General features: G+C 32.2%; 1 protein-coding gene across 1 annotated transcript in view; it reads right to left on the reverse strand.

Annotated features, from left to right (window-relative positions):
• Positions 1-10,301: 10,301 nt before the first annotated feature.
• The window catches only part of NCAM2 (neural cell adhesion molecule 2), a 285,546-nt gene continuing 270,791 nt past the window's right edge, over positions 10,302-25,056 (reverse strand). Inside the window, exons 17-18 of the mRNA XM_051984853.1 lie at positions 22,349-22,468; positions 10,302-17,918 (exon numbers count right to left, since the gene is read on the reverse strand). Coding sequence (XP_051840813.1) covers positions 17,810-17,918; positions 22,349-22,468 — 229 coding nt within the window. The 3' untranslated portion in view covers positions 10,302-17,809. The remainder of the gene's footprint in view (positions 17,919-22,348; positions 22,469-25,056) is intronic.

Here is a 25,056-nt window from a genome sequence, read left to right on the forward strand (position 1 = left end):
TCTTCACCTACACTAAATACTTCAGCCAAACTGACCTTTATAATGTTTCTCATACAGGACAGTTCCCAATAATTATGCCAGTTGTACCCTAAATCAATTCCCTTCCTAACCTCTGCTTTTTAGAATTCTTAGGTTCATCAAATGCCACTTTCCATATGAGGCCTCCTAGTGTTTTCCTGCCAAAACATGTATCCACTTTGCATATACTTAAATGTCTATTGTCTAGGTTATTATTTAAATTAATAAATCAATCAGGCAAGCATTAAGTATTTACGATATGCCAGATGTGCCACAGAAAATGCAAAGAAGAAAACAAACTCAACAAGGAGATTACTTTTAATAGGGTAAAATAAACGTTTGTATAAATAGCATCTCTAAAGGAGCTACTTTCCAGGTTCCTGAAGGACTTGATTACTTCTCACAGTTCTAGGGATAGCTTAAAAGCTGATAAAGAGTTAAGCTACTAGAACTACTGCTTAATAACTCCCAACTTGTGCACTCCCTATTTAATGTTAGCCACAGTTAATTAGCTTTTAGGGTATTTACTAAATAAGTATAGCTATAGAAAAACTTTGAACTGATGAATATTCTCCCTTTGTGGCAAACAATAAAATGAAATACATAGGTTATGAAGCAAGCCAATTATATTGATATATAGTTTACATATGGATTCTCCAGAGAATTCATCAAACTTTTAAAGAGCAGTTAATACTCACACTTCCCAAAATATTTTCAGAAATTGAGAAAGAAAGTGCCCTAACAATCCTTTCATGTGACAAATATAATCCAAATAAACTATGGAAAGATTAAACACAGAAGGAAAACTATAAGCCATTATCACTAATAAAAATTGACTCAAAAATGTTAAAACAAAATCCTAACATACCATAGTAATCCAAAATATTATTCATTATGACCAAGAGGGCTTAATTCCAGGGATGCAAGGTTCAATATTGAAAGAAATCAAAGGTAAGCACAGAAAAAAACCAACACTATTCCCACAACTTTACTAAATGTTTTGTGCATATATTTGTTTTGTAGATTTTTTTTATAACTCTCTCATTTTGGGATTTTTATCCTATTTGTCACTCTTTTTAGTTTTATTGGATTGTTTAATCCATATTTAAGTTATGAGAGTTAGGCTTCTCTTTTCTTCCATTTGTTCTAATATTGTTGGGTTTGATTTTTGTTTGTTGTTGTTTTTTAGGAAGGGAATCTTAATCCCTTTCCTGTTTCAATTTCTCTTCACCTCACCTGCTGCTTATCTGTGCTCTTGTGGGTCCTGTCTTATCTATTGCATGAATTATTTCTTCTTCTCTGTTAACCTTTGACTTGATTAGAATACATTTTACATATTCTCTATGTTATTCCTCTCTCCATTTTATGTGCCCTCCCATTCCATAATTTAGTTCAGAAAAGCCAGAGATTCATCTGTAGTTAGGTACTGTATTTAGTTTAGTACTTAGGTACTAAATTATGAAATTTAGTCCATAAGTCCTGAAAAGAGTTTTTTCTTCATTATTACTTCTGTTTACCTTCTTTCATCTTTGTCTCCTAACATACCTTCAGAAAGAAACCTCAATACTTTGTTATTTAGTTGTTGTCCTTGGTTGCTCTATTTGTTATCTTGTATTTCTTTGGGGTGGTGAGAAGCAAATAATTTGTTTAGCTCTGGTTTTCTTTTTAGAAATGCTTTGAATACCTCCTTTTTATTAAATGGCCATCTTTTTTTCAGGAATGATTAGATTTAGATTTTTCAGGATATGTTATTTTGCCTGGCATTTTGAATGTCTTTGATGTTTATTAACACAGTATTCCATTTCCTTCTTCAGTCTCAGATGCAAAACAGTTTTATATTTTTAAAAATTTATTTTCCTTTATATTAGAAGATCTTTCTCCTGGTGGTTTGGAGAGTTTGTTAATTTTTTATTGGAATTATACTTAACCACTTGTTTCTTAGAGTATACAGCATAGGTTTATTTGGGTTTTTTTCCAGAGTCCAGAAGTTCCTGGTAGTTTTCTTGCATTAAGGAATTTGTGTTTTTTAACTTGTCACATTCATTTCTGAGACATCTTTTATCCTTAATTTGTTTCTATGCACTCTATTTCCAAGATCAATAGAATTTGCCTGAATGGAGATTTTGCTTTCTTTTAATACTATTGTTTTTTTGCTCTTTTCCTTTTCATTGCTATTTATTTTCGTTCTCTCATGGTTCTGCTCATAACTGTTTGATCTCTCCTGCTTAGTATTCTTTATTGGATGAAGATCCAGGTCATGTCCACTAAATGTGAGTATCTAATACTCCCATCATATCCCACTCACACATAAGACTCTGATAGGCCCTTGTCTTTCATATTATCTCATTAGCTCCCATGAGTTTCATTATCATTCTAATACTGATGATTCTAAAATCTATTCAGTTCTAATCTTTCCCTCCCAGTTCTGTTCCTTTCTCTAGATTTCAAAACCATTTCCCTTCTCTTAAAAGTTTAGTCCTTAAACTTTCCTCAGTGTCTGGGGTCTTCTTGTTCTGGAACAGCTACTTAGGAATGATGACGTTTGGCGCATGGCAGAGAGTTGTAGGAACCCCTTCTGGTCGGCGCAGGTCCTTGGTAAAAAAATTTACAAACCCGAAAAGTTGGACTGGCAAAAATAAGTTTATTGGTACTGAGGAAGTCAGTGGCAAGGTCCTGACAGAGAAGTAAAGGTCTAGAAGAGAAATTGTGGCAGAGAGATAAAAAGGGGTTAACACTGAGAAAAGTGTCTTCTCAGTGGGCAAGGAGTCCTTGCAGGCAGCTATGCCAAGGAGAGGTCCCTTGGCCTGGTATGATTCTTGCTTTTGGCCCTCTGCAAAGAATTGAGTGAGCAAAAACCTATATTTATCTTGGCTGGGAGCTAGGAGCAGTTTGAATTGAAATCAGACTGAAATCTTCCAGTTGAATAGAAAATTTCCACTTGAAAGAATGTCCCTGGACTAATCTTCAACTCTATTGAAGAGTGGAGGGTATAACATAATGAAACTACTTCTCTTGAATCCCTGGGGTGGGTCTTTCTCAGGGGAGAGCTTCTCTGAGAGTTCAAGAAGAATTTCTCCCCTTCTAGGAGTTTCTGAAGCATTTACCCCATGGTCTCCCCCCAAGTCAGAACAGTATCTGACTTCCCCATCAGGAACTCACATGGAATATTACTCCAAAAGTCTAATCCCTTTTTCCCAACGGCAAGTTCCCCCTGGAGCCTCCATTTTGTAGAAAGACTCAGGCTGGCCTACCTCCATTCCCTTTCTGATCTTGCTCTTGAATGTCTTAGAGTTTCACAACTGTGCCTCTCAGTTTCTGGCTTATTCTAGCCTTTTCCTCGCCATTTTATTCACTCTTCTATCACTTATTTTCAGCTTATTTTTGTGTGTTGTATTCTCCCAGGAGAATGTAAGCTCCTTGTTTATGGACATTTTTCTTTTTGCTTGTATTTATATCCCAAGATTTAGCATGGCTCCTGGCACATAGTAGGCACTTAAATAAATATTTTCTTCCATTCTTCCTTTTTTCCCCTTCCATTTCTCTTTCCCTCCTTTGCTTTTTTCCTTCCACCCTTTGGCTTAAAGGACACAGGATTCTTTCTTCAGTGGTAGAGAGTGGTAGAGGTAATTACTCAATTTCCCATGACTGTGAAAAGACTCATGAGAGAAGGGAGTGAGGGAGAAGTCATGAATAGAAAAATTTTAAGAAGCTCTGGATTTAGTATATATTCTCGTATGTATATTTCCTCTGATTTATTTTGTTATTGACTTGGAAAAATGAATTTATTTGCTATTTGTCATGTATGCTCATTGTAGATCTGGCATTTGGTGGTAAGGGAGTCAATTTGGGGTCATCTTTTGTCATCAAAAAATAGCTGTCAGATTAAAGATGCCGGGGATAGAGCCAAGATAGGAATAAAGTCAGGAAGCTACTGGAGCTCTCCCAGATTCCATCAAAAACCACATGAAACCAAGCTTCTGAGCAGAGTATGAAGGAATGAAACCCCTTTCTAGCTTAAGATATACTGAAAATACTTCAAGAAAGCTCAGTCTCACCAGGCTGAAAAAAATGTTCAGGCCAGCTCAGATGGAATCTGGGAAAGCCTGTGAGAGGATCTTAATCCCAGCCAATCAGCCACCCAGACCCTCAGTCCTGACTCAGGAGAGAAGCACAGTAGGGGGACAGCCTCCAGTTCCAGCTCAAAAGGCAAACTAAGAAACCAGGCTGTTTCCTGGACAGAGCAGGCAAAGCTACTCTTTGCAAACACAAGATGGTGCTGTGCTCAAAGCCAAGGCTCAGAGCTGCACAGGCAGCTTGGGGACAAGAGCCCTTCATACCCCCAGTAGAAGTATGACCTCAAAAATTAAAAAAGGAGAAATATCAAAAGAAAAGGAAAGAAAACAACCGAGAAACAGAAAATAACCTTGGCCATAGAAAACTACTCTGGTGATAGGGCAGACCAAAACACAAACTCAGATGAGGACAGAATGTCCACAAAATCTCAAAGAGTGACATAAATTGGTCTCAAGCCCAAAGAGGCTTCTTGGAAGTGTTCATAAAAGACTTTAAGAAGAAAATAAGAGAGGTAGAAGAAAAAAATGATAAAAGAAATGAGAGGCATGAATGAGAGTCAACAACTTGGAAAAGTAAGTAAAGAAAATTGAAGAAAATAACAAGTTCCGAAGTAGAATTAATCAAATGGAAAAAGACATACAAAGGCTACTTGAAGAAAATCACATATTAAAAACTAGGACAGGGCAAATAGAAGATAATGACTCTGTGAGACAGCAAATGAGAAAAATGGAAGAAAATGTGAAATATAACTTAGATTGAGGATAAAGTGGAAAGAGAGAACAAAAGTATATACAGGGGAGAAAATAGGATAGAGGGAAATACAGAACTGGTAATTATAACTGTGAATGTGAATGGGATGAACTTTCCCATAAAATGGAAGCAAATAGAGTGGATTGAAAAACAGAATTCTACAATATATTGTTTACAAGAAACACATTTGACACAGAAGGTAAAGGTAAAAAGCTGGAATAGAATTTTTATTATGCTTCAGCTGAAGTAAAAAGCAGGGGCCACAATTCTAATTTCAGATAAAGCAAAAGTAAAAATAGATCTTATTAAAAGACATAAGGAAGGAAAGAACATCTTGATAAAGGGTCCCATAAATAATGAAGTACTAATGACACTAAATGTGTATGCATCAAGTGGCAGAGAAGGCAAATTCCTAGAGAAGATTTTAAGCCAGTTACAGGAAGAGATAGCAAAACCATTCTGGTGGGGAACCTCAACCTTCTCAGAATCAAACAAATTTAACCACAAAATAAATAAGAAATTAAACGAGGGAGATTAATAGGATTCTAGAAAACCTAGATATGATATATCTCTGGAGAAAATTGAATAGGAACAGAAAGGAATACATCTTTTCTTTTTTTTTTTTGGCAACATGTGGCACTTACACAAAAACTGACCATATATTAGAGCATAAAAACCTTACAATCAAATGCAGAAAGTCAGAAATAGTAAATGCTTCCTTTTCAGACCACAATGCAATAAAAATTACATTCACTAAAGGGCTAGGGAAAGATAGAGTAAAAATCAATAGGGAATTAAATAATCTAATTCTAAAGAATCAGTGGGTTAAACAACAAATCACAGAAACAATCCATAATTTCATTCAAGAGAATGACAATAATGAGACAGCATACCAAAATCTATGGGTTGCAGCCAAAACAGTTCTTAAGGGAAATTTTATATTTCTAAATAGCTACATGAATGAAATGAGATCAATGAATTAGTTACACAGCTAAAAAAAGGTAGAAAAAGAACAGATTAAAAACCCCTAATTAAATACCAAATTAGAAAAATGAAAGGGGATGAACACCACCAATGAAAAAGAAATTAAAGCAATAATTAGGAACTGTTTTTGCTCAATTGCAAGTCGGACAATCTAACTGAAATGGATGAATATTTTCAAAAATATAAATTGTGTAGGTTAACAGAAGAGGAAATAAAATTTTAGAAAAAGAAATTGAACAAGACATGAATGAGCTGTCTAAGAAAAAATCTCCAGAGCCAGATGGATTCACAAATGAATTCTATCAAACATTTAAAGAACAATTAATTCCAATAATATGTAATCTATTTGGAAAAACAGGTAAAGAAAGAGTACTACCAAATTCCTTCTATGATACAAATATAGTTCTGATATCTAAATCTGGAAGAGCCAAAACAGAGAAAAAAAATTACAGACCAATCTCCTTAGTGAATATTGATGCAAAAATTTTAAACAAAATGTTAGTAAAGAGATTACAGCAACTTATCAGAAGAATAATACATTATGACCAGTAGAATTTATACCAAGAATTTGGAGCTGGTTTAATATCAGGAAAACTGTTATTATAATTGACCATATGAATAACAAAACCAATAGAAATTATATTTCAATAGATGCAGAAAAAGGTTTTGACAAAATACAGCACCTATTCCTATTAAAAACATTAGAGAATATAGGGATAAAGGGAACTTTCCTTAAAATAATAAGCACTATCTAAAATCTATAGCAAGCATTAATTTTTTTGGAGGGGGTTGCTGAGGCAATTGGGGTTAAGTGATTTGCCCAAGGCCACACAGCTAGAAAGTATTAAATGTCTGAGGCCAGATTTGAACTAGATCCTCCTGACTTCAGGGCCGGCACTCTATCCATTATGTCATCTAGCTGCTCCCTACAAGCATTATTTGCAATGAAGAAAAGCTGGATGCATTCCCAATAAGATTAGGGGTGAAACAAGGATGCCCATTATTGCCACTATTATTCAACATTGTACTAGAAATGATAGCTTTAGCAATAAGGAAAGAAAAAGAAATTGAAACAATTAGAATAGGCAAAGAGGAAATAAAACTATCACTCTTTGCAGATGATATACTTAGAGAATCCTATTAAACCATCCAAAAACTATTAGAAACAATTCACAGCTTTAGCAAAGTTGCAGTATATAAAACAAACCCACACAAATCATCAGCATTTCTATATATTAATGACAAAAAAGAAAAAAAATTCATTTAAAATTATGGTAGACAAAATAACATACTTGGGGGTCTACATGCCAAGACAAATCCAAGGATTATATGACCACAATGACAAAACACTCCTCATACAAATAAAGTCAGATCTAAACAATTGGAAAAATAGCAATTATTCATCGGAAATCTGAGCTAATATAATAAAAATAACAATTCTGCCTAAATTGGACTACTTATTTAGGGCTATACCAATCAAACTGCCAAAACTATTTTATAGAACTAAAAAAAAATTAATTCATCTGGAAGAACAAAAGATCAAAAATATCAAGGGAATTAATTTTAAAAAATACAGTCTGGTGGCTTAGCAGTACCAACCTAAAACTGTATTATAAAGTATCAGTGATCAAAACCATTTGGTATTGGCTAAGAAATAGAATGGGGGATCAGTGAAATAGTTTAGATACATATGACATAATCAAGGCCTATTGAAATTTTGTACTTGATAAATCCCCAAATTCCAGCTTCTGGAATAAGAGCTCACTATTTGACAAAAATTATTGGGAAAACTGGAAAATAATATGTTAGAAACTCGACATAGACCTATATCTCACACCCCATACCAAAATAAGGTAAAATGGATACATGATTTGAGCATAAAGGATGATAACAAACAAATTAGAGAACAAGCAATAATTTACCTATCAGATTTTTGGAGAAAGAAGGAAATTATGATCCAAAAAGAACTAGAGAAGATTATGAAAGATAAAATGGACAACTTTGATTACATTGAACTAAAAAGTTTTTGCACAAACAAAATCAACATACAAGATTAAAAGGGGAAATACAAAGCTGGGAAAAAATCTTTACAGCCAGTATTTCTGATAAAAGGTCTTATTTCTAAAATATATAAGGAATTATGTCAAATTTATAAGAATACAAGTCATTCCCCAAATGATAAATTGTCAAAGAATATGAACAATTTTCAGAAGTTGAAATTAAAGCCATTTATAATCATATGAAAAAATGCTCTAAATCATTATTGATTAGAGAAATGCAAATTAAAATAACTGAGATACCACCTTACACCACTCAGATTGGCTAAGATGACAAGAAAAGATAATGATGTTATAGGGGATGTGGGAAAACTGGGACACTAATGCATTGTTGGTGAAATATGATCCAACCACTTGGAAATATGACCAAAGGGATATCAAAGTGCATAACCTTTGACCTAGCCATGTCGTTACTGGGTCTGTATCCCAAAGAAATCATAAAAGAGGGGAAAGGACTTATATGTGCAAAAATGTTTACAGCAGCTATTTTTGTGGTGGCAAAGAAATGGAAAATGAGAAGATACCCATCAATTGGGAAAGGTCTAAATAAATTATAGTATATGAAGACTGTGACTATTATTGGTCTGTAAAAATTGAACAATCTAATTTTAGAGAGTCCTGGAAAGATTTACACAAGCTGATGCTGAGTGAAACAAGTAAAACCTGGAATACATTGCACACAGAACAAGAATTTGCATGATCAACTATGAAAGATGTGGTTTTTCTCAGCCGTTCAGTGACCCAAGGCTATCCCAATAAACTATGAATAGAAAATGCCATCTGCATCCAGAAAAAGAACTAAGGAGACAATATAAATGAATATCCTATGTTCACTTCTTTTTTTTTTCTATTTTTTTCTCCTTTCCATGGTTTTTCCCTTTTGTCCTGATTTTTTTCTTCCAACATGATTTATAAAGCAATGTGTGTTAAAATAAACAAATTAATGGAAAAATAGCAGGAATTAAGTTTGAACCTAAAAATTATGTCTCCTAGACAAATAATTTTTAAGGGAACAGATAGTTATAATTCTAGCTCAATATTTCTTCTCTTTGAAAAGAGCAAAGAGACCATACTCTGGTCTCAACATCCTCTTTTCTTGGGGAAGAGTTGGGTAAAAGAGATTTTAGGGTCATTATTCTTGCCTCCCTTTTAGCTACCTTTAGACAGACTCATGTGGATAGACATAATCCATATTAAAACAATCCATAGTAATCCATAGTAAAACAAAATAGCATCCACATACCACATTTAATTATCTTTCCTTCCCTGTTTCCTGCCTTTCCTTCTCTCCTTCCCTCCTTTTATCCTTCCTTCCCTCTTCCTTTGTTTCCTTGCTATCTCTCTCTTACCCTCTCCCTTCCTTCTCTCCTTCCTTTCTTCTAATGAAGTAGCAATGAGTTGTCTTTTCCCCATAGGTATTCCTTGCACACGGGACTCTCTTCATAGTATTTATTCCAGGTAGGCATAAACAATATAGAAATGCAATCCTACCTCCTCAAACAGGTTTTCATATAAGATGAGCCCTAACCATACCACCCTAAGGGAAAAGTAATCAGCTCCCCTCTAGGTAACCAGTCCACTAGTTTCAGTAAGAAATTAGGGAAGTAGTCCATTAAATATTTATTTTACAAGGAGATATTTTATGACTTCTTTATAGAATCTTATAAAATTATTCCCTTTAAAAAAAAATCAGTCACATTTACTCATTTCCTTTGTCTTCTTGGATCAAAGGGCACCAGATCTTTCTTCATTGATGGAGACTTAGTCAATTTCCCATGCCTGTGAGGTGAGAGGACTTGGGAGAGGGGAGAATAGGAGAGAAGTCATGGGTGGAAAAAGTTTAAGAAGCCCTGATCTGGTATATCTACTCCTATGTATATTTACTCTGATTTGTTTTGCTCTTGACTTGGAAAAATGAATTTATTTGCTTTTTGCTATGTGTGTTCATTGTAGATCTAGCATTTGGTGATGAGAGAGTCATATTTACCCAGGTAAGTTTGTTCTAAAAAAAAAATTGTTTTTGTTATCTAAATTCACAAAACTCCTTAATGATTTGACCTGTATAGTCACTGGAGAGATAAACTCAGGTATGTGTTTAGCAGATATTTTTGATTGATCACTCAAGAGTTATTCTGTATTTAACCCTCATTTTTTTCTACATATAATGTATATAACTCCCAAGAGTTTGACATTGATATTTAATCTGATTCACAAAATGTCACAGGAAATTATTTTTCAAAATATGCCTTAGAGAAGATTAATGTTTTGGTTTAGAGATATAATAGATAACTTCTGGGTCATTTCCAACTTTGAAATTCTGTGATTATTAATATAATGGAAAACATTTCAGATTTTTCTAAATAAAATAAAGTTATCAAGTCATAAGTCCATTCATGGCAGAGTTAACACTTTCCAAAATTAATATAAATGCAACACTTTATTAAAGTAAGAGATCTTTACTATTAATTTACAAATGGTGAAGAGTGACAAATAATTTTGATATACTGTAAGCATAATTTCAATGTATTTCATAAATACAAAACCTCAACATTCTCAGTATAATTTTTACAGTTTAGTTTAAATATACATTTACAGCATTTCAGAGGGACATAGTATTTTAAAACAAAAAGCTAACTTATCTTACTTCTCAACACAGAATTTGAGTAGTATACAATCCAAGTATACATGTAAAGTAAATTCTATTGAAATATGACATGTATTTAACATGTACTGTACACACAATGGAAAACACATATCAAGTGTTTCAAGTGTCTTTATTTCTAATAGTTTACATGTTCATAGCAAGATTTAAAGGCGAACTCTACACCATGAACCACAACATTCTTTCAAGGATCAGAAACCAAAGATTCATGATGTTTTAAACACAGTGTCTTTTATATTATGTGATTCTCTCTACATTAGCTTATTTATGATCATAACCTGGAGTTCAATCCTGTACATTTGCATAAGACTATTCTAATTGATAGAACTGTTATTCAGCATTATTCTTATGAGGGGATAGAGTTGGCTCAAAAGTTTGAGAGATTTTCTTTTTCTTCAAAAGAGAACACTTCTGGTTCCATACCTTGGGGTGGAAGGAGGACATATTTTGGAAGATAGACATATTTGGAAGGTATATCTCTCCAACATATTTTTGATTTCAGGTTTGCCTACTTAAAGACCAATGAGAAAGTTTCTTCTCCAAAACTTTTGAACCAGTTTTACCCTACACAGGCATATAACCTTGATTAATAGTTATTCTGTCCTAAGGACAGGTCATTTGCAAATGTAGCAAGGTTGAAACTAAGGGTTAAACAAAATAGAATCACTGAGGTGTCTCTAATGTAATGTTAACTCTCCTGTTCTTCAATCTGGGTTCAAAATCTAAATGTTTTTTCCTCCTCTGGATTTAGTTCAGTATTTCTTCCTTTTAAAATTTTCTTTAAAAATAATATTCACATATACATCAGTTTGCATATTTTTAGTTCTTAATCATACGAACTCATATTAGAGTTTGAAAGATTCTTTAAATATAAACATTGATCTTTCCTTAATTTAAATGATCATGTTGAAATTTTTTAAAATGTATATTGTGTGGCAGAAATATTGCAATTTCTCCAAACATTATCAAAACAGAAGGTTCTATGTATTTTATTAAACTTGTTGGCCAAATGATATACTAAATGATGGATTATCTTAAAATAATTTTTAAAAATTTGAATATTATAGTACAGAATGCACCAATATTTATAAAAAATAAAAACCAAGCATTATTTTTTACTTTATATGAAATCATGATTTTTAGTTTCAGGGGCAAATAAATTACTACAATAATATTTTTGGTATTTGTTTCTAATAATATGAAATATACTAATAAATGTATCGTTAAATGGCCTAATTTCACTTGGGAATATTGTAACAACTTATGTATCTTAGTTTTGTTTGAAATATTTCTGATATAATAAACTGTTATAATTGAAATTGTTCCTGCCATTATTTTAAGCTTAACAAATGTTAGATTTTAGGTCAATAGTATATGCTTACAAAATTTCTCTAAAAATAACTTTTAGTGAGGGAAACTGGGCAGGAATTTAAAAAAAAAAAACACCACCTCAATATATACAAAACTTTTGTTTTTAAAGATAATGTTAGGATATGTTTGTTGAAAAATTTCTTTACCTCATCCAGTGTTTTGTTTTTATTGTATTTAAGATTAGCAGTTTGAATTTGTAGAACAGTCTGTAAGAAGAATTTGAAATTAACATTTTAATATTTCCAAGTTAAAAAGCAAAATGCATTTTACAAAAAGCTAATAGTGTAAGTAAAATTTATCACTTTTAGCCTGTGATTTAAAGTCAGTGATAGACTCCAATTATTTGAAACAAAAAGATAAAAATCAATTAATTATTCAAGATGTGTGACTTTTTAGTGTAGGGGTTAGGATGGGGAAATACACTGGCATAGCTCCATGGAGTGTGATTCAATCTGATCTTTTTTATTCCCATCACCATCAATAACACCAAAAACAGGTTTGTGGTCCTAAATTGTATTTTAAATTGAAATGGGGGAAAAAAGGCCCAAATTAAATTATAAAATGCCTTTTTTTTCTACCAATTTAAAATTTTTGAAGAATAAATTTTAGTCACAATGTTGAGGCTATTTATTTCTCAGAATTGGTAAAATTTAGTGTCAACAGATTCTGAAGGAAACCAGTACATAGATATACTTAAAAAACAAACAAACAAAAAAGGTTAATCTCAGTGGAAAGTTCAAAAAAGGGTGGCTATAAAATCTTTATACATCTTTAAACACATTGGATATGTAAATGATAAAAGCACATTGTAAATGACATTAAATTTTTATGTTTTATTATTGTTAATTTCCATTTTTTTCATAAATTTATTCATGAAATTACTGTGCAGCTACTTAAAACTTCTGAGAAATGTTTTATAAATGATGGTAGTAATTATAAAGGTTAAAATCAGAATGTATTTCTTTAGAACACTGATATGTCAGCTTTTATGTAACATGTTTCTATCATATATATATCAAACTTATCAAAGTTTAAAGTTGCACTAGGACTTTATAATCACCCTGTATATTTCAATTGTTTTTTTAGACTTCATGAAAGTTTATGTATTTTGAAAACTAAGAATTAAAATTCCAGTCAAAATAAATTTGTACACATTATTAAAGTGTCAAATCTTTTGGCAAAAATCTATCAATAAAGGTTGAAAACATTTTAAACAAAATTTGTGGGAAAACTGAAAGTGTTTTTTTCTTTAATAAAATAATTTCATATCAATCAAAAGCACAAATACACATTAGTACTTTTAGAGAAACAGAAAATACAAGCAAGACTTAAGTTTTAAAATTCAGTATATGATACTTAAATAATTTATTTATGAATAAAAGACACTTGCAAAAGGAATTTTAAAAATTAATTCTTTCAACTAAGTCTCTTGAGGGCAGACACTTTTTAAATTTTTATCTCCCTTTTGTCCCCAGAATCTACCACAATGCCTTATAAACATTACAGGTATTTATTAATGATTGTTGAATTAAATATAATATTCAATTCAGAAAATAATATCACATAGAATTTGCTATATCAATTTTAATGTACTTTTTACTTTGTTAAAGTTACAAAGATTAAATGAATTAACTTATCAACAATAAACATTAGAATCAATAGAACAGTAATATTTCTGATCTAATTCATGATATATATGTATACACACATATGTCAAATATATGCATGTGTCTCATAGGATCCATAAAATTCATTTGCAAATAATTTCAATAATATAACAAATTCATTCATGCCAGTGTAAATGAAAATTGAGAAAGGCAGCATGGAATAGAAGAGATAGTGCTAGATTTGGAGTAAAAAAAGAATTGGGTTTAAATTTTGCCCTATTTACTAGCTGTATGCCCCCTGGGCAAGTCACTTAAACTCCATGCCTTAGTTTCTTCATCTGTAAAATGAAGGGGTTGGACTTAATGTTCTCTAAGTACCCTTCCAAGACTGTGTCATTCTATGATGTTACTCTTTCCTTTAACCTCTTATTGAATGTGATTGTCACTGCCCATTTTCATTTAAATTATCAAAACTGCCAATATTTGAAATGAGATTCTGGTTTAAAAAGCATATAATTCAGATTATTTTATCAGTTCTGTCAGTTATATTCAGTCAACTCTTCTGAAAATTCACATGAATACTATTATTCTCAGACAGTAAAAGTAATATTTATACAACTATCTGTATAATTGTCTAGAATAAGAAAAGGAAATTGAGAAAAAATGTTATTTCAGTTCTATGTTTATCTTACAAATTACTATAAGCCATCTCTTATTAGGAAACTTTTATACTTGAAGACATATTTGACAATTCTATTGCATGTAAAAATCAGTCAAAATTTTGTCTTGATCTTACATGGCATTGATTCTAAGGACAAAAGGCATAAACCACTTAGGAAAAGAACAGATTACACCTGGAAATGCCTGTGTTTAGCCCCAGATACTATTCATCTCAGATTGTCATCTATTATGCGCGGTAAGAAGCTGAACTATGGATGAAACAGAAAAAAAAAATTCCATAGACTGACCTTTCATGTATAGCCCAAGGAAGTGAGAAAAAAAAATTACTGTTAATACAACACATAAATCTTTCTCTGTCTCTCTCTCAGAATACAGCAGAAGTACAGTATAAAAATGGGTAGAGAGCCAACTCGCATTTTGGGATTTGTGGTTTCAGAAGGACAAGCATTTACTCTCAGCCCTGGAAGTAATTTTGACTATGAATTACTATTCGTAAGGTAAGATCTATTTTGAGTCACATTTGGGAATTCTGAAAAAGATACACAGATTGAGAAGAAGTCCTGCATGAGCCAAGCAAGTACCAATAGTGTTAAGATGGTATTCTGTGCTCCACCTAGGACTTAATTGACTGAGGTAGGAAGACATTCTCTCCTTCAGACTCCTTCAGGCTTTTTGTAGTGGATTTTAATTGATTCTTCAAGGGCTGAGTGGAGTTCCAAAAGATCTACTTTTCTCCCATCTTCTTCCTGTGCTTGTCCATTACCAGATACTATTTTATATCTTCTTTCATTTTTTACATGTTTCCTGTATCTTGATTTTGCTTCATAAGTAAAAAAAAAAAGTGAGTTTGGCCATAAAATTTGTACTGTATAATCAGTCCATGTTGAGATAAGGAGATTGAAAATAGCTAGAGATTACTAGGAAAAAAAAAATTAATCCTGGCAAAGAACCAAACCTTTATCTAAATTTGACTAACAATAGACTCTGGGCTACTGTCTGTATTAATAAATTTTCATTTAATATTAACTACATAAAATAGCATAGAAAGGGACCACTCTTTTTTGAATGCCATTATATTTGGTCTTAGGCTAAAAACAAGCTAATCCTTATAATAAGGTATTTCTGCTTAAATCTCCAGAGAAGAAATGAGCTGGGGATAGAGGACTGAAAGAAATATAACACTTACATTCCTCTTTCCCCTCTCCATTCAAGGGAAGAAAGACAAGGCTTAGGAAAGATTCAACTTTGCCCCTTTCCAGAAAAAAAAAAAAAAAAAGGAGCAAAAATGCTCAAGCCAAATTCTCCAGCCCAGAAAAACTCACAGGTTTTACAATGATTTGCATGACATTTAGACATTCCAGCTTTTCTAATTCCTTCCCTGTCATTAATTTGCCAATTTAGAGCCTAAATCAATCTCCAAAAACTATTCCAACTATTTTGACTGCCATTATAACAAATTAATTTAGCAAGTTGTTAATCAGAAAATTAGTTATGCAGTCAAGTCTGTAAGGATGGTTCAATATATTTGTGATAGGGATATAATCTACAGCTGTTTTATAGTAATAACAATAGTATGTCTTGAGAAAATTTCATAGCAGATATGAAGGAATGATATTCTATAGCTCCAATTTCTATTTTGTAGTTATAGCTAACTAGCAACTCACTGACTTAAGAATGACTTCTGTCTCGCTAAGATCCAAAACAGTAGTGGAATAGTTTAAAAAAATAGTTGTTTTTGCTTGACTTGATGTTTCAGGCATTAATTTGAAACTAAAGCTGGAGCATAATATTTTTATTTATCCATTACTTTAAGAACAAAGTTCCAGAGCAGCCATTCTTGACAGGTGTTAAAATTCACCCAGTGCTCTTTTAGATAATTTCTTTAAGTAGTCAAAGATGAGGAAGATGCTTTCTACCATTTCAAAATTAGAGTTAACAAAACATCACTTGAAATGCTGAAGAGAATTTTGCTACTTTGGGAATAGGAATATTTTAAAACTTGCTGCCAATGGAATAGATATATACATATACATGTAGTTGTGTGTATGCGTATTGTATGTGTGTGTATGTGTGTAAACACACACATGTAGCATTATATATATATACACATATCTTTTTATGGGTATTTTCTATTTAGAGATATACATAGTTAATTTGCCTTGTATAAAGGCCAAATTTAATAATCAATGGTTGCTTTTTTTTTTCCTTTGTGAACTTTGCATAGTTTGTAATTTATTCTGGATTAGGTTTTAAAATAATACTATTCCAAACAAGTGACATTAGCATATCATCTAGATTGTATATATTAGGACTTACAAAAGAAAAGACAGTTGATCAGGAAATTATATCTCTAGGCTATTATACATAGAATGAATAAAATTAATATTCATAATAAAATCCTTACTGGAAAGATATTTTGACTTATACTACATATTAATCAACCAATCAACAGGCATTTACTAAGTGCCTACTCTGTGCCAGCACTGTGTTAATGTGTGAAGATACAAATATAAAGAAAGAAACATAAAAATATTTACCCATTAAAATTTTTTTTGGATTTTAGTCAAATGTATTTTTTATATTTCTTTTAACCTCAAATCATTCATGAACAGACATTTAAGGTTGGTAAAATACAATCTTAAAATATGTATGGCAAAGATTAAGGATACATCCATTAAAAAATACAGGCAATGTCATTTGATATATTTGAAAATCATGGCTCCTTGATCTGATAAAATCACTAAAAATAAAATAAAATGAAAATAACCTAAATATATACATATATACACAATATATATGTATATATTAAGGTAAGGTAACAAACTGAATGTTTCCATTTAAGCTTGTTTGAGGCCCAAACCATAAATATATTTTCATTTTGATTTCTAGGGTTTTAATTTAAACATGATTTCTTCATAATGGATATGGCATATGTCTACATAATAGATAACATGAGGGATTTTCTAAGCCATACTTTCAAATATGGCAATAATATCTTTCATCAAAATATAACCATTTTGATCTATATCACATGCTGATTAGTTTTTCACTCTAAGAAAGATCAATCATGGATATGCACTGTAGTTATAAAGAAATCTCAAGTCTTGTCAGTTATTATTGCCAATAATTGGAATATCCCTCTAGACCATAGGTATGCCATATTTCTTACTATAATGAAATGGCCTCTTCACTTTTCTTTTAAAGGTGACTTAATGTACTTTTTTAAAAAAAGACCAGATTCAAGAAAACACAGTACTTTTTTTTCTTATTAGTTTAACTTGAAGTTATGATTTTTTTCCTATTTGGAATATAGTTTCTGGTTAGAATTACATTTTAATAATGTATTTTCTTAAAAAAATTTCACTTTGTAATAAATTACACTACTTCACTGGATTGATCAGAATATCTCAGAATCATTGTCAGGCAAGAATACACACAGTGGCAAGATAAACACAAAGAGAAGGGTAACGTGGACCAGAATAGTTTGATCATTTCTATAGGGTATTGATAAAAAAGTTGGCCAAGAAATTAAGGTAAGCTGTATAGTTTTGGTTATAGGGTCATTGCAGTTTGCATTTGTTGTTTTTGCTGTGGCACTCTTCCTATTACGCTTTGCTATCTTCTTTTGACTGAGTTGTATCGATGGAAATTTTTGCTTCTATAATTTCTGGGTTTAAAACTTCTTTTTCATTTTCTTCTTTTAACGGCAGTTTTCTGGATAGAAATAAGAAAGGAAACAACTCTTTAAAAAGTAGTATAATCAGTTTGTTCTTGTTTCATAAAGTGCTTGGGTCAACCAAGCTTTCGTTGGAAAGCTACAATTCTTTAAGATAGCATGTTATGATGATGACTGATGACCACTTGCTTTTTATGAAAAACAAGAATATTTTACGTAAATGTGGATTAGAATAAAGTTTAAACTCTCTTCATTTGTCTTTAGTATTGTATTTTAGTAAGAAATAGCATCAAATTTGATCCAAAAATTTTAAACTGACATTAAAAATTGACTATCTATAAGGACTTACTAAATGCTTATTACATCAGTCAGTCAATAAATATTTATTAAGCATCTAATATGTGCCAGGTGCTAGACACTGTGCTAAATCCTGGGATTATCAAGAAAAACAAAAGACAATCTCCTCTCTCAAGGAGCTCACAATTTAGTGGAGGAGACAACATGCAAATAACTACGTACAAACAAGATATATGCAAGATATATCGAAGATAATCAAAAGACAGAAGGTGCTTAACATTAAGGAGAATTGGGAAAGGCTTATTATAAAAGACTACATTTTCACTGGCACTTGAAGGAAGCCAGGGGAGCCAGATCCTAGTTAATTATTATCCTATATCTATTTTGCTCTTTGTGGATGAACTCTTTGAGAAGGCAATTTACCATACAAGTGGCTCTGTCCTCTGACCTTATTCTTTTCTTAATTCCTTAACATCATTATTCTGCCAAAATTGCCCTCCCCAAAGTTACCAGTATCTTAATTGCCAAATCTAGTGGCCTTTTCTCAATCTTCATTCTTCTTGACTTCTTCATAGCTTTTGACCTTGTTGATCACCATGACCTCTTCCCTAGGTTTTTTTGGACACTGCTCCTGGTTCTTTTCTCACATATTACATTGCCCCTTTTCAGTTTCCTTTGCTGCATCCTTATTTAGATCACACCCAATAACCATGGGTTTCCATAGAACACTGTTCTGGACCATTTTATTTTCTTTCTATATTATTTCACTTGATGATCTCATTAGCTCTCATGGATTTAATTATCATTTCTCTGCTGATAATTCTTAAATAAACTATTCTGCTCCCATCTCTTTACTGACCTCCATTTTTGTTTGTTTGTTTGTTTCTCCAACAGTGATATTTTGGATCAGTGTCAGTATACTCATACACAGTCTCACCCTCCAAGTGTCTGCAGTTATTTCAATGGCTGTCCCCCAATACCAGAATGCTTTCCCTCTTCAACTTAGTGAGCATTTATTAAATGCCTATTATGTGCCAGGCATTGGACTAAGCAGTGGAGATACAAGTAAAAGACAGTTTCTGACCTCAAGAAGCTCACAATCTAATAAGGGAGCCAGCAAGCAGATAAGTTACATATAGGATAAATAGAAATAATGAACAGAGAATTAAGAACTTAGTGAGGTTGGGAAGGACTTCCTTTAGAAGACTGGATTTTAGACTGGACTTGAAGGAAACCAGAAGGCAGAGATGAGAAAGGAGATCATTCTAGGCAAGTGGAAACAGTCAAAGAAAAGTTCTAGAGTTAAGAAATGGCACATTTTATTTGTGGAATAACAAGGAACCACAGTCACTGGATTGAGAAGTAAACAGTGGAAAAAAAAAGGATTGGGAGGGGGTAAAGGTAAGGCATAAGGTGCTCTGGATATCAACAAAGGATTTATATTTATTTCTGGAGGTGATAAAGAGCCACTGGAGTTTATTGAAGAGGGGAATGACAAGGCTGGACCTGTACTTTAGGAAAATCATTTCAGTGATTAAGTGTAGGATGGATTAGAGTGGAAAGAGATTTGTGAAAGGCAGACTAACCAACAGAATAGTAGAAGCATGATGGCCTGCAGCAGAGTAATGGTAGTGTTGGAGGAAAGAAGGAGGCTTATTTGAGGTATGCTGCAAAAGTAAAATTGATAGACATTATCAACAGATTGGATGGGGAGGGTGGAAGATTGAGAGAAGTTGAGCATGACAGCTAGGAAGTCAAAACTGGGGGACAAGGAAAATGTTGGTGCCCTTGATAGCAATAGAGAATTTAGGAGAGGATCAGAGTTTAGGAGGAAAGATAATGAGTGTTTTTTTTGGACATATTGAATTTAAAATGTCTACAACTAATCCAAATTGAGTGTCTAGTAAGCAGTTGGAGTTGTGATTTCAGAAATCAGCTGAAAAGTTAGAAGTGGGTAAGCAGACATACAGATGACAACTGAATCTTTGGGAGCTGATAAGGTCATCAAGAGAAAGAAGAGACAAAGGCTCAAGATGGAACCCTGCAGTCAGACCTTGAAGTCAGAAGAATGACAGCCAGGATTTCAGATTCACTTTAATGGAGACAGAAAAACCTGCTAGGGATTTGTTAATCATTGACTAATGAGATTAGGTAGGTTATTAATTTTACAAATACTAAAAATTTTAATACTAAAATGAAAGTTCAATACCAATTAGATGTTATTTCATTGGTCATAATACTAACTATTAAGGAAAAGGAACTCAGCACAATAAGGCAAGCAGTTTAGATTTGCTTAAAAGAAAGAAAAGTAAAAAAAGGTTAGGTATTGAACTATCTGTGGCTAAATAGTTAGGTAATTTTTAATATAAAATAATATAGTATAGGAATGTAAAAATTATTACTACTTAACCATTCTAACAAGTAAAAATTATCTAAAAGGAAGTGGTCTGAATTGTAAGGAAAATCATGGGAGATGACTGTCTAATTATAGTTTTAAAAAAAGGAGAAAAAGTATTTTTTTCCTAATGGATACTTGAAAACTAGAATATTCATAAATGAGCACTCTGGATGAATGTCCCTAGTGGATCCTTGATATAGATGACTCTAAAATTATCCTAGATAAGCTCCTGCCCTACTGTACTAGTACTTTGAGGGCTACTTTCTCAAATATGGACTCACAGAAGCTGGATCCACAGACACACAACTACTTTTTTGCTCAGTGTTCCAGGTCTAATTCTGGGATTTCTCTCTCTGGAACTAGAAACTAATATTTTTCTAATCAATAATAATTAGGTAATTCCATTAGGAAATGGATTTACTAATAACGCTATGCAAAATCCTCCAAAATGTGGAGCATATTCTTTCACAAATATATTATGAGTCCCTGAGAAGAGTGAACACTAATTTAAAGTAAAATGATAATGCTACGTACAGAACACCTGTGGCAAAATAGTAACATAACTTGTGCTTGCTGGAAATCCGTGTCTCCTTTTGTAGTTTCCTCTTAAAGCTTACATTAAGTTCTGCCTTCTATATTCCAAAGGTCCTTTAGGACTTTAGTCCAAAGCTTGTATTTTTCTCCATCTTCAGAGGTAATTCTCTCTAAAGTTGCTTCCTCCTGTCTGTTTATCTTGTGTATTGGCTGGATGTTTTGTGTTATACTAGTTTTGTCTCTTACCCCTTCCTCCCACCCAATCCCATAATTTTGTTTTTGATTCAATACTTGACTGACTTTGATTTTTTGAATTTATCCTAAGACTAACTGTTCTTTTTATAGACAATCATAGAGATGTGTTGTGCCTGTATTTTTTTTTTTTTTGGCACATCAAAATGTTGCTTTTGCAGCATTATCTGACTTCATTCAATAGTCAAAAGCACTAGAATCCTCTGAAATTGACAAAGACTTATTCATACTTTTACATTTTTGACTGACTAATTCAAATGATATATCTAGGCTTTCTATAATTACTTAGGGGATATTCATAGGCAAACAGAAGCTTCTGGAACCCTGGGGCTGTGTCACAGTTATAATGAGAATATCCCTCCCCATTTGCATGGGAGAGGAGACAACTTAAAATGTCATAAGAGGAAAACTCTTGTGAGCCTGGGCTGAGTGGTGGAGGAGACCTTGAAAAAGAATGAGAGGCCCAATTATCTCATTTACCAAATATTGTTACATTTGTCCCTAATATTGATATGGTACACTAAAATTTTTTCTTATTTTTCTTTACAGACTTTCAATTTTCTTGACTACTTAAATTCTGTGATTATGAATTCAGAATATATTGATTTCAGATTTAGAATATTCAAATGGATGTTTTACCAAAAAACCCCAAAAACTCACATTTGAGAAGGCCAATTATATTTTTCAAGTGTTTTTTTTTATGACATAAAATTAGTGTCTGTGAGCAAAATTCTGCTCCTAGTTGATAACTTAAAAAATCTGAATTAGAATTCAGCAATATATGTTGATAAGTGATTTCTAGCTAGGCATTGTTCAGAAGTAAATTGTTATGCTTCTCAAAATTCAATGGGCCTTTGAAGTTCATAACTATAATACTTTTAAAACAATTTTGAAAATTTTAATTTTACTTGTATAAAAATCTTTAAAACATATTAAGGATCTCAGTAATGTTTATTCAAATAAAAATTTAAATTCTAGGCTACATACTCGGGTTCTGTGAGTGGAGTGGTTTCATTTGGCTCATTTATTGGGCTTCCATCTTCATGACTGGTAATTCTTTCATCCTCTGTTCTCATTTCCACTATTGGCTCTTTTGATCCGTCTTTCCTAAAAAAGTATGGGAAAAAATTCTTAACCTGAATAATGTAATCAAAATGTCATTCATTTTGTGACACAACTAAATCCAAAAAACAATATTTCCTGATTTGGAGAACCTTCAAGAATTTGTTTCTTAAGTTCCCAATAGATTTTTGGCTCAATACAGAGAGGAGAGAGAAATAAAGTTACTAAAAAAAATGTAATTTATTAGAAAACTAGTTGCAACAAACAAAATATTCAAAAGTTTTTTTTTTTCCCTACTGCAGCTTTCTGGATAATAAGAGTTATATATCTTATAAAGAAAAAGCAGATTATAGCATCTGAGGGCTAAAAAGCTCTTCTGATTCAGTTCTTTCATTTACTGATGAGGAATCAAAGGTCCACGAAGTGAAGTGATTTGCCCAGAGACTCACTAACAATGTGGAAATTAGTGCCCAGATTCCCTAACTTCTAGATCACTGTTTTTTCTAATAGATTATGCTGAGTTTTCTAATAGAACTTTCTATTAGAAAACTCAAGGTATCTCTACATGCTATAGTTGCTAAAATGACTAAAGTAGTCTTAGGTGGCATTAAGAGATTCAGGTTAAACCAACCAAGGAAAATAGTAGCCATTTCATATTCTTCATGGAACAGTCACCATCTTTAACATTAAATCATATTTTGTATATATGCTCCACAAAGTGACCCTCTAAGGCCTCATCATGGTGTGGCAATGATTCTGGGCTCTCAAAAGTCATGCTAGTAGAGCAAAATAAGAAATTTTTAGATACTAGAAATAGACTAACAATTTTCTGAATATCAGCCTAGCTAAAGACATAAAGAAGCTCATTACTGTACTTGCCATTAAGTGAATTATTTGGCCATGATGACACATAAAATAAAGATATATGCAAAGTAATCATCAATTCTCTGAAGCTCCCTTTTATTTCTACGGTGGTGATGGCAGCATAAAGAGGCTAGAAAGTGCAAAGAGTAAGACAGATTTTAAACTACCTATAAATATTATCAACTTGGGATTCTAATTATGAAATTCTTCTCCAGTGACAAACAAACAAGGAGACACATCCTAATGGAAATGGATTATATTAAAAATAAGATTCTTACTTTAATTAAACTTGCAGACAAAAGTAAGTTGCATCTATATGGAAGGACACTTGATGAGGTAAATATAGGAGTTATAAAATTGTTTTTATTATGCAAAGTACTGATTATGTAATGGTACTGATCCAAGCCTAATTTCTTCCAGACTACTTTGCAGTTATCACAATGTTTTTTTTTTCCTCAATTGGAAAAGGAAATTTTTTCCCCTAATAATTTGTTTTCTACTTTATCCAACACTAGGTTATTGAGTTCCACTATTTCTGATTCTCCTTTGTTTAATCTGTTCCATTGAATGATCTCTATTTTTTTAAACTAAAATCATATAGTTTTAATGACTGCTACTTTATGATACAGTTAGATGTCTGAAAGGACTACTCCTCTTCATCCCTATTTCTTTTCATCATTTCCCTTGGGAATATAGCTCTTTTGTTTGTCCAAATGAATTTTATTATTTTTATCAAGTTCTATTAAGAATCTCCTCAGTAATTTGATTAATATGTCATTATAATAACTTCCAAAAGTGATTATGAAGCCTCGTAATTTTTATTATATTGGCATGGCCTAGACATATGCCCTAAATATTCCTTCAGCTATTTAAATCATTCTTGATTTCTGTAAGCTGCATGTTATCATTTATACACATCTTTTATGTGTTTTGGTTTGTCCATCTTAAGATGTTTTATGCATTTGTAATTATTTGGAAAGATATTTCCTTTTCTAGTATGGCTTCTTGAATTTTTGTTGTTTTTTAGACTTTATTTTGTAGCTTACAACTATATTAAAGCAATTAATTGTATCAATTAGTATCTTTCCTGATTCTTTAGGATTTTACAAGTATATCAACATATCATCAACAAACTGGAATAGTTTATATCTCTTCTTCCCCTGTCTCTATGTTTTTAATTTCCTTATCTTCTATTTTTGCTGTTGTTAGCATTTTTAGAACCATATTAAATAACAGGGGTTAGAGTGAGTATCTTTGCCTCACTCCTGAATTTATTGGAAAAGGTTCTAAGGCATTCTCATTGCATATGATATTTTAATTTTAGGTAGATAAGTGTCATGATTTTTTTTTACCTTTTTGTTATTATAGCTTTTTATTTACAAAACAAAAGCACGGGTAATTTTTCAACATTGATCTTTGCAAAACCTTCTGTTCCAACTTTTCCCCTCCTTCCCCACACTCCCTCCCCTAGATGGCAGGGGAGTTAAAGTTCATGTTAAATACAATATACATGTTATCTCGCTGCACAAGAAAAATCAGATCTAGAAAGAAAGAAAAAAACCTGAGAAGGAAAACAAAAATACAAGCAAACAATAACAGAAAGAATGGAAATGCTATGTTGTGGTCCACACTCATTTCCCATAGTTCTCTCTCTGGGTGTAGCTGATTCTCTTCATTATTGAACAATTGGAACTAGTTTGAATCATCTCATTGCTGAAGAGAGCCACGTGTTAAGATTTTTTTAAAAAAGATCTTCTATGCTTCTAATT

The sequence above is a fragment of the Antechinus flavipes genome, chromosome 3 (assembly GCF_016432865.1).
Source record: "Antechinus flavipes isolate AdamAnt ecotype Samford, QLD, Australia chromosome 3, AdamAnt_v2, whole genome shotgun sequence".
Lineage (NCBI taxonomy): Eukaryota > Metazoa > Chordata > Mammalia > Dasyuromorphia > Dasyuridae > Antechinus > Antechinus flavipes.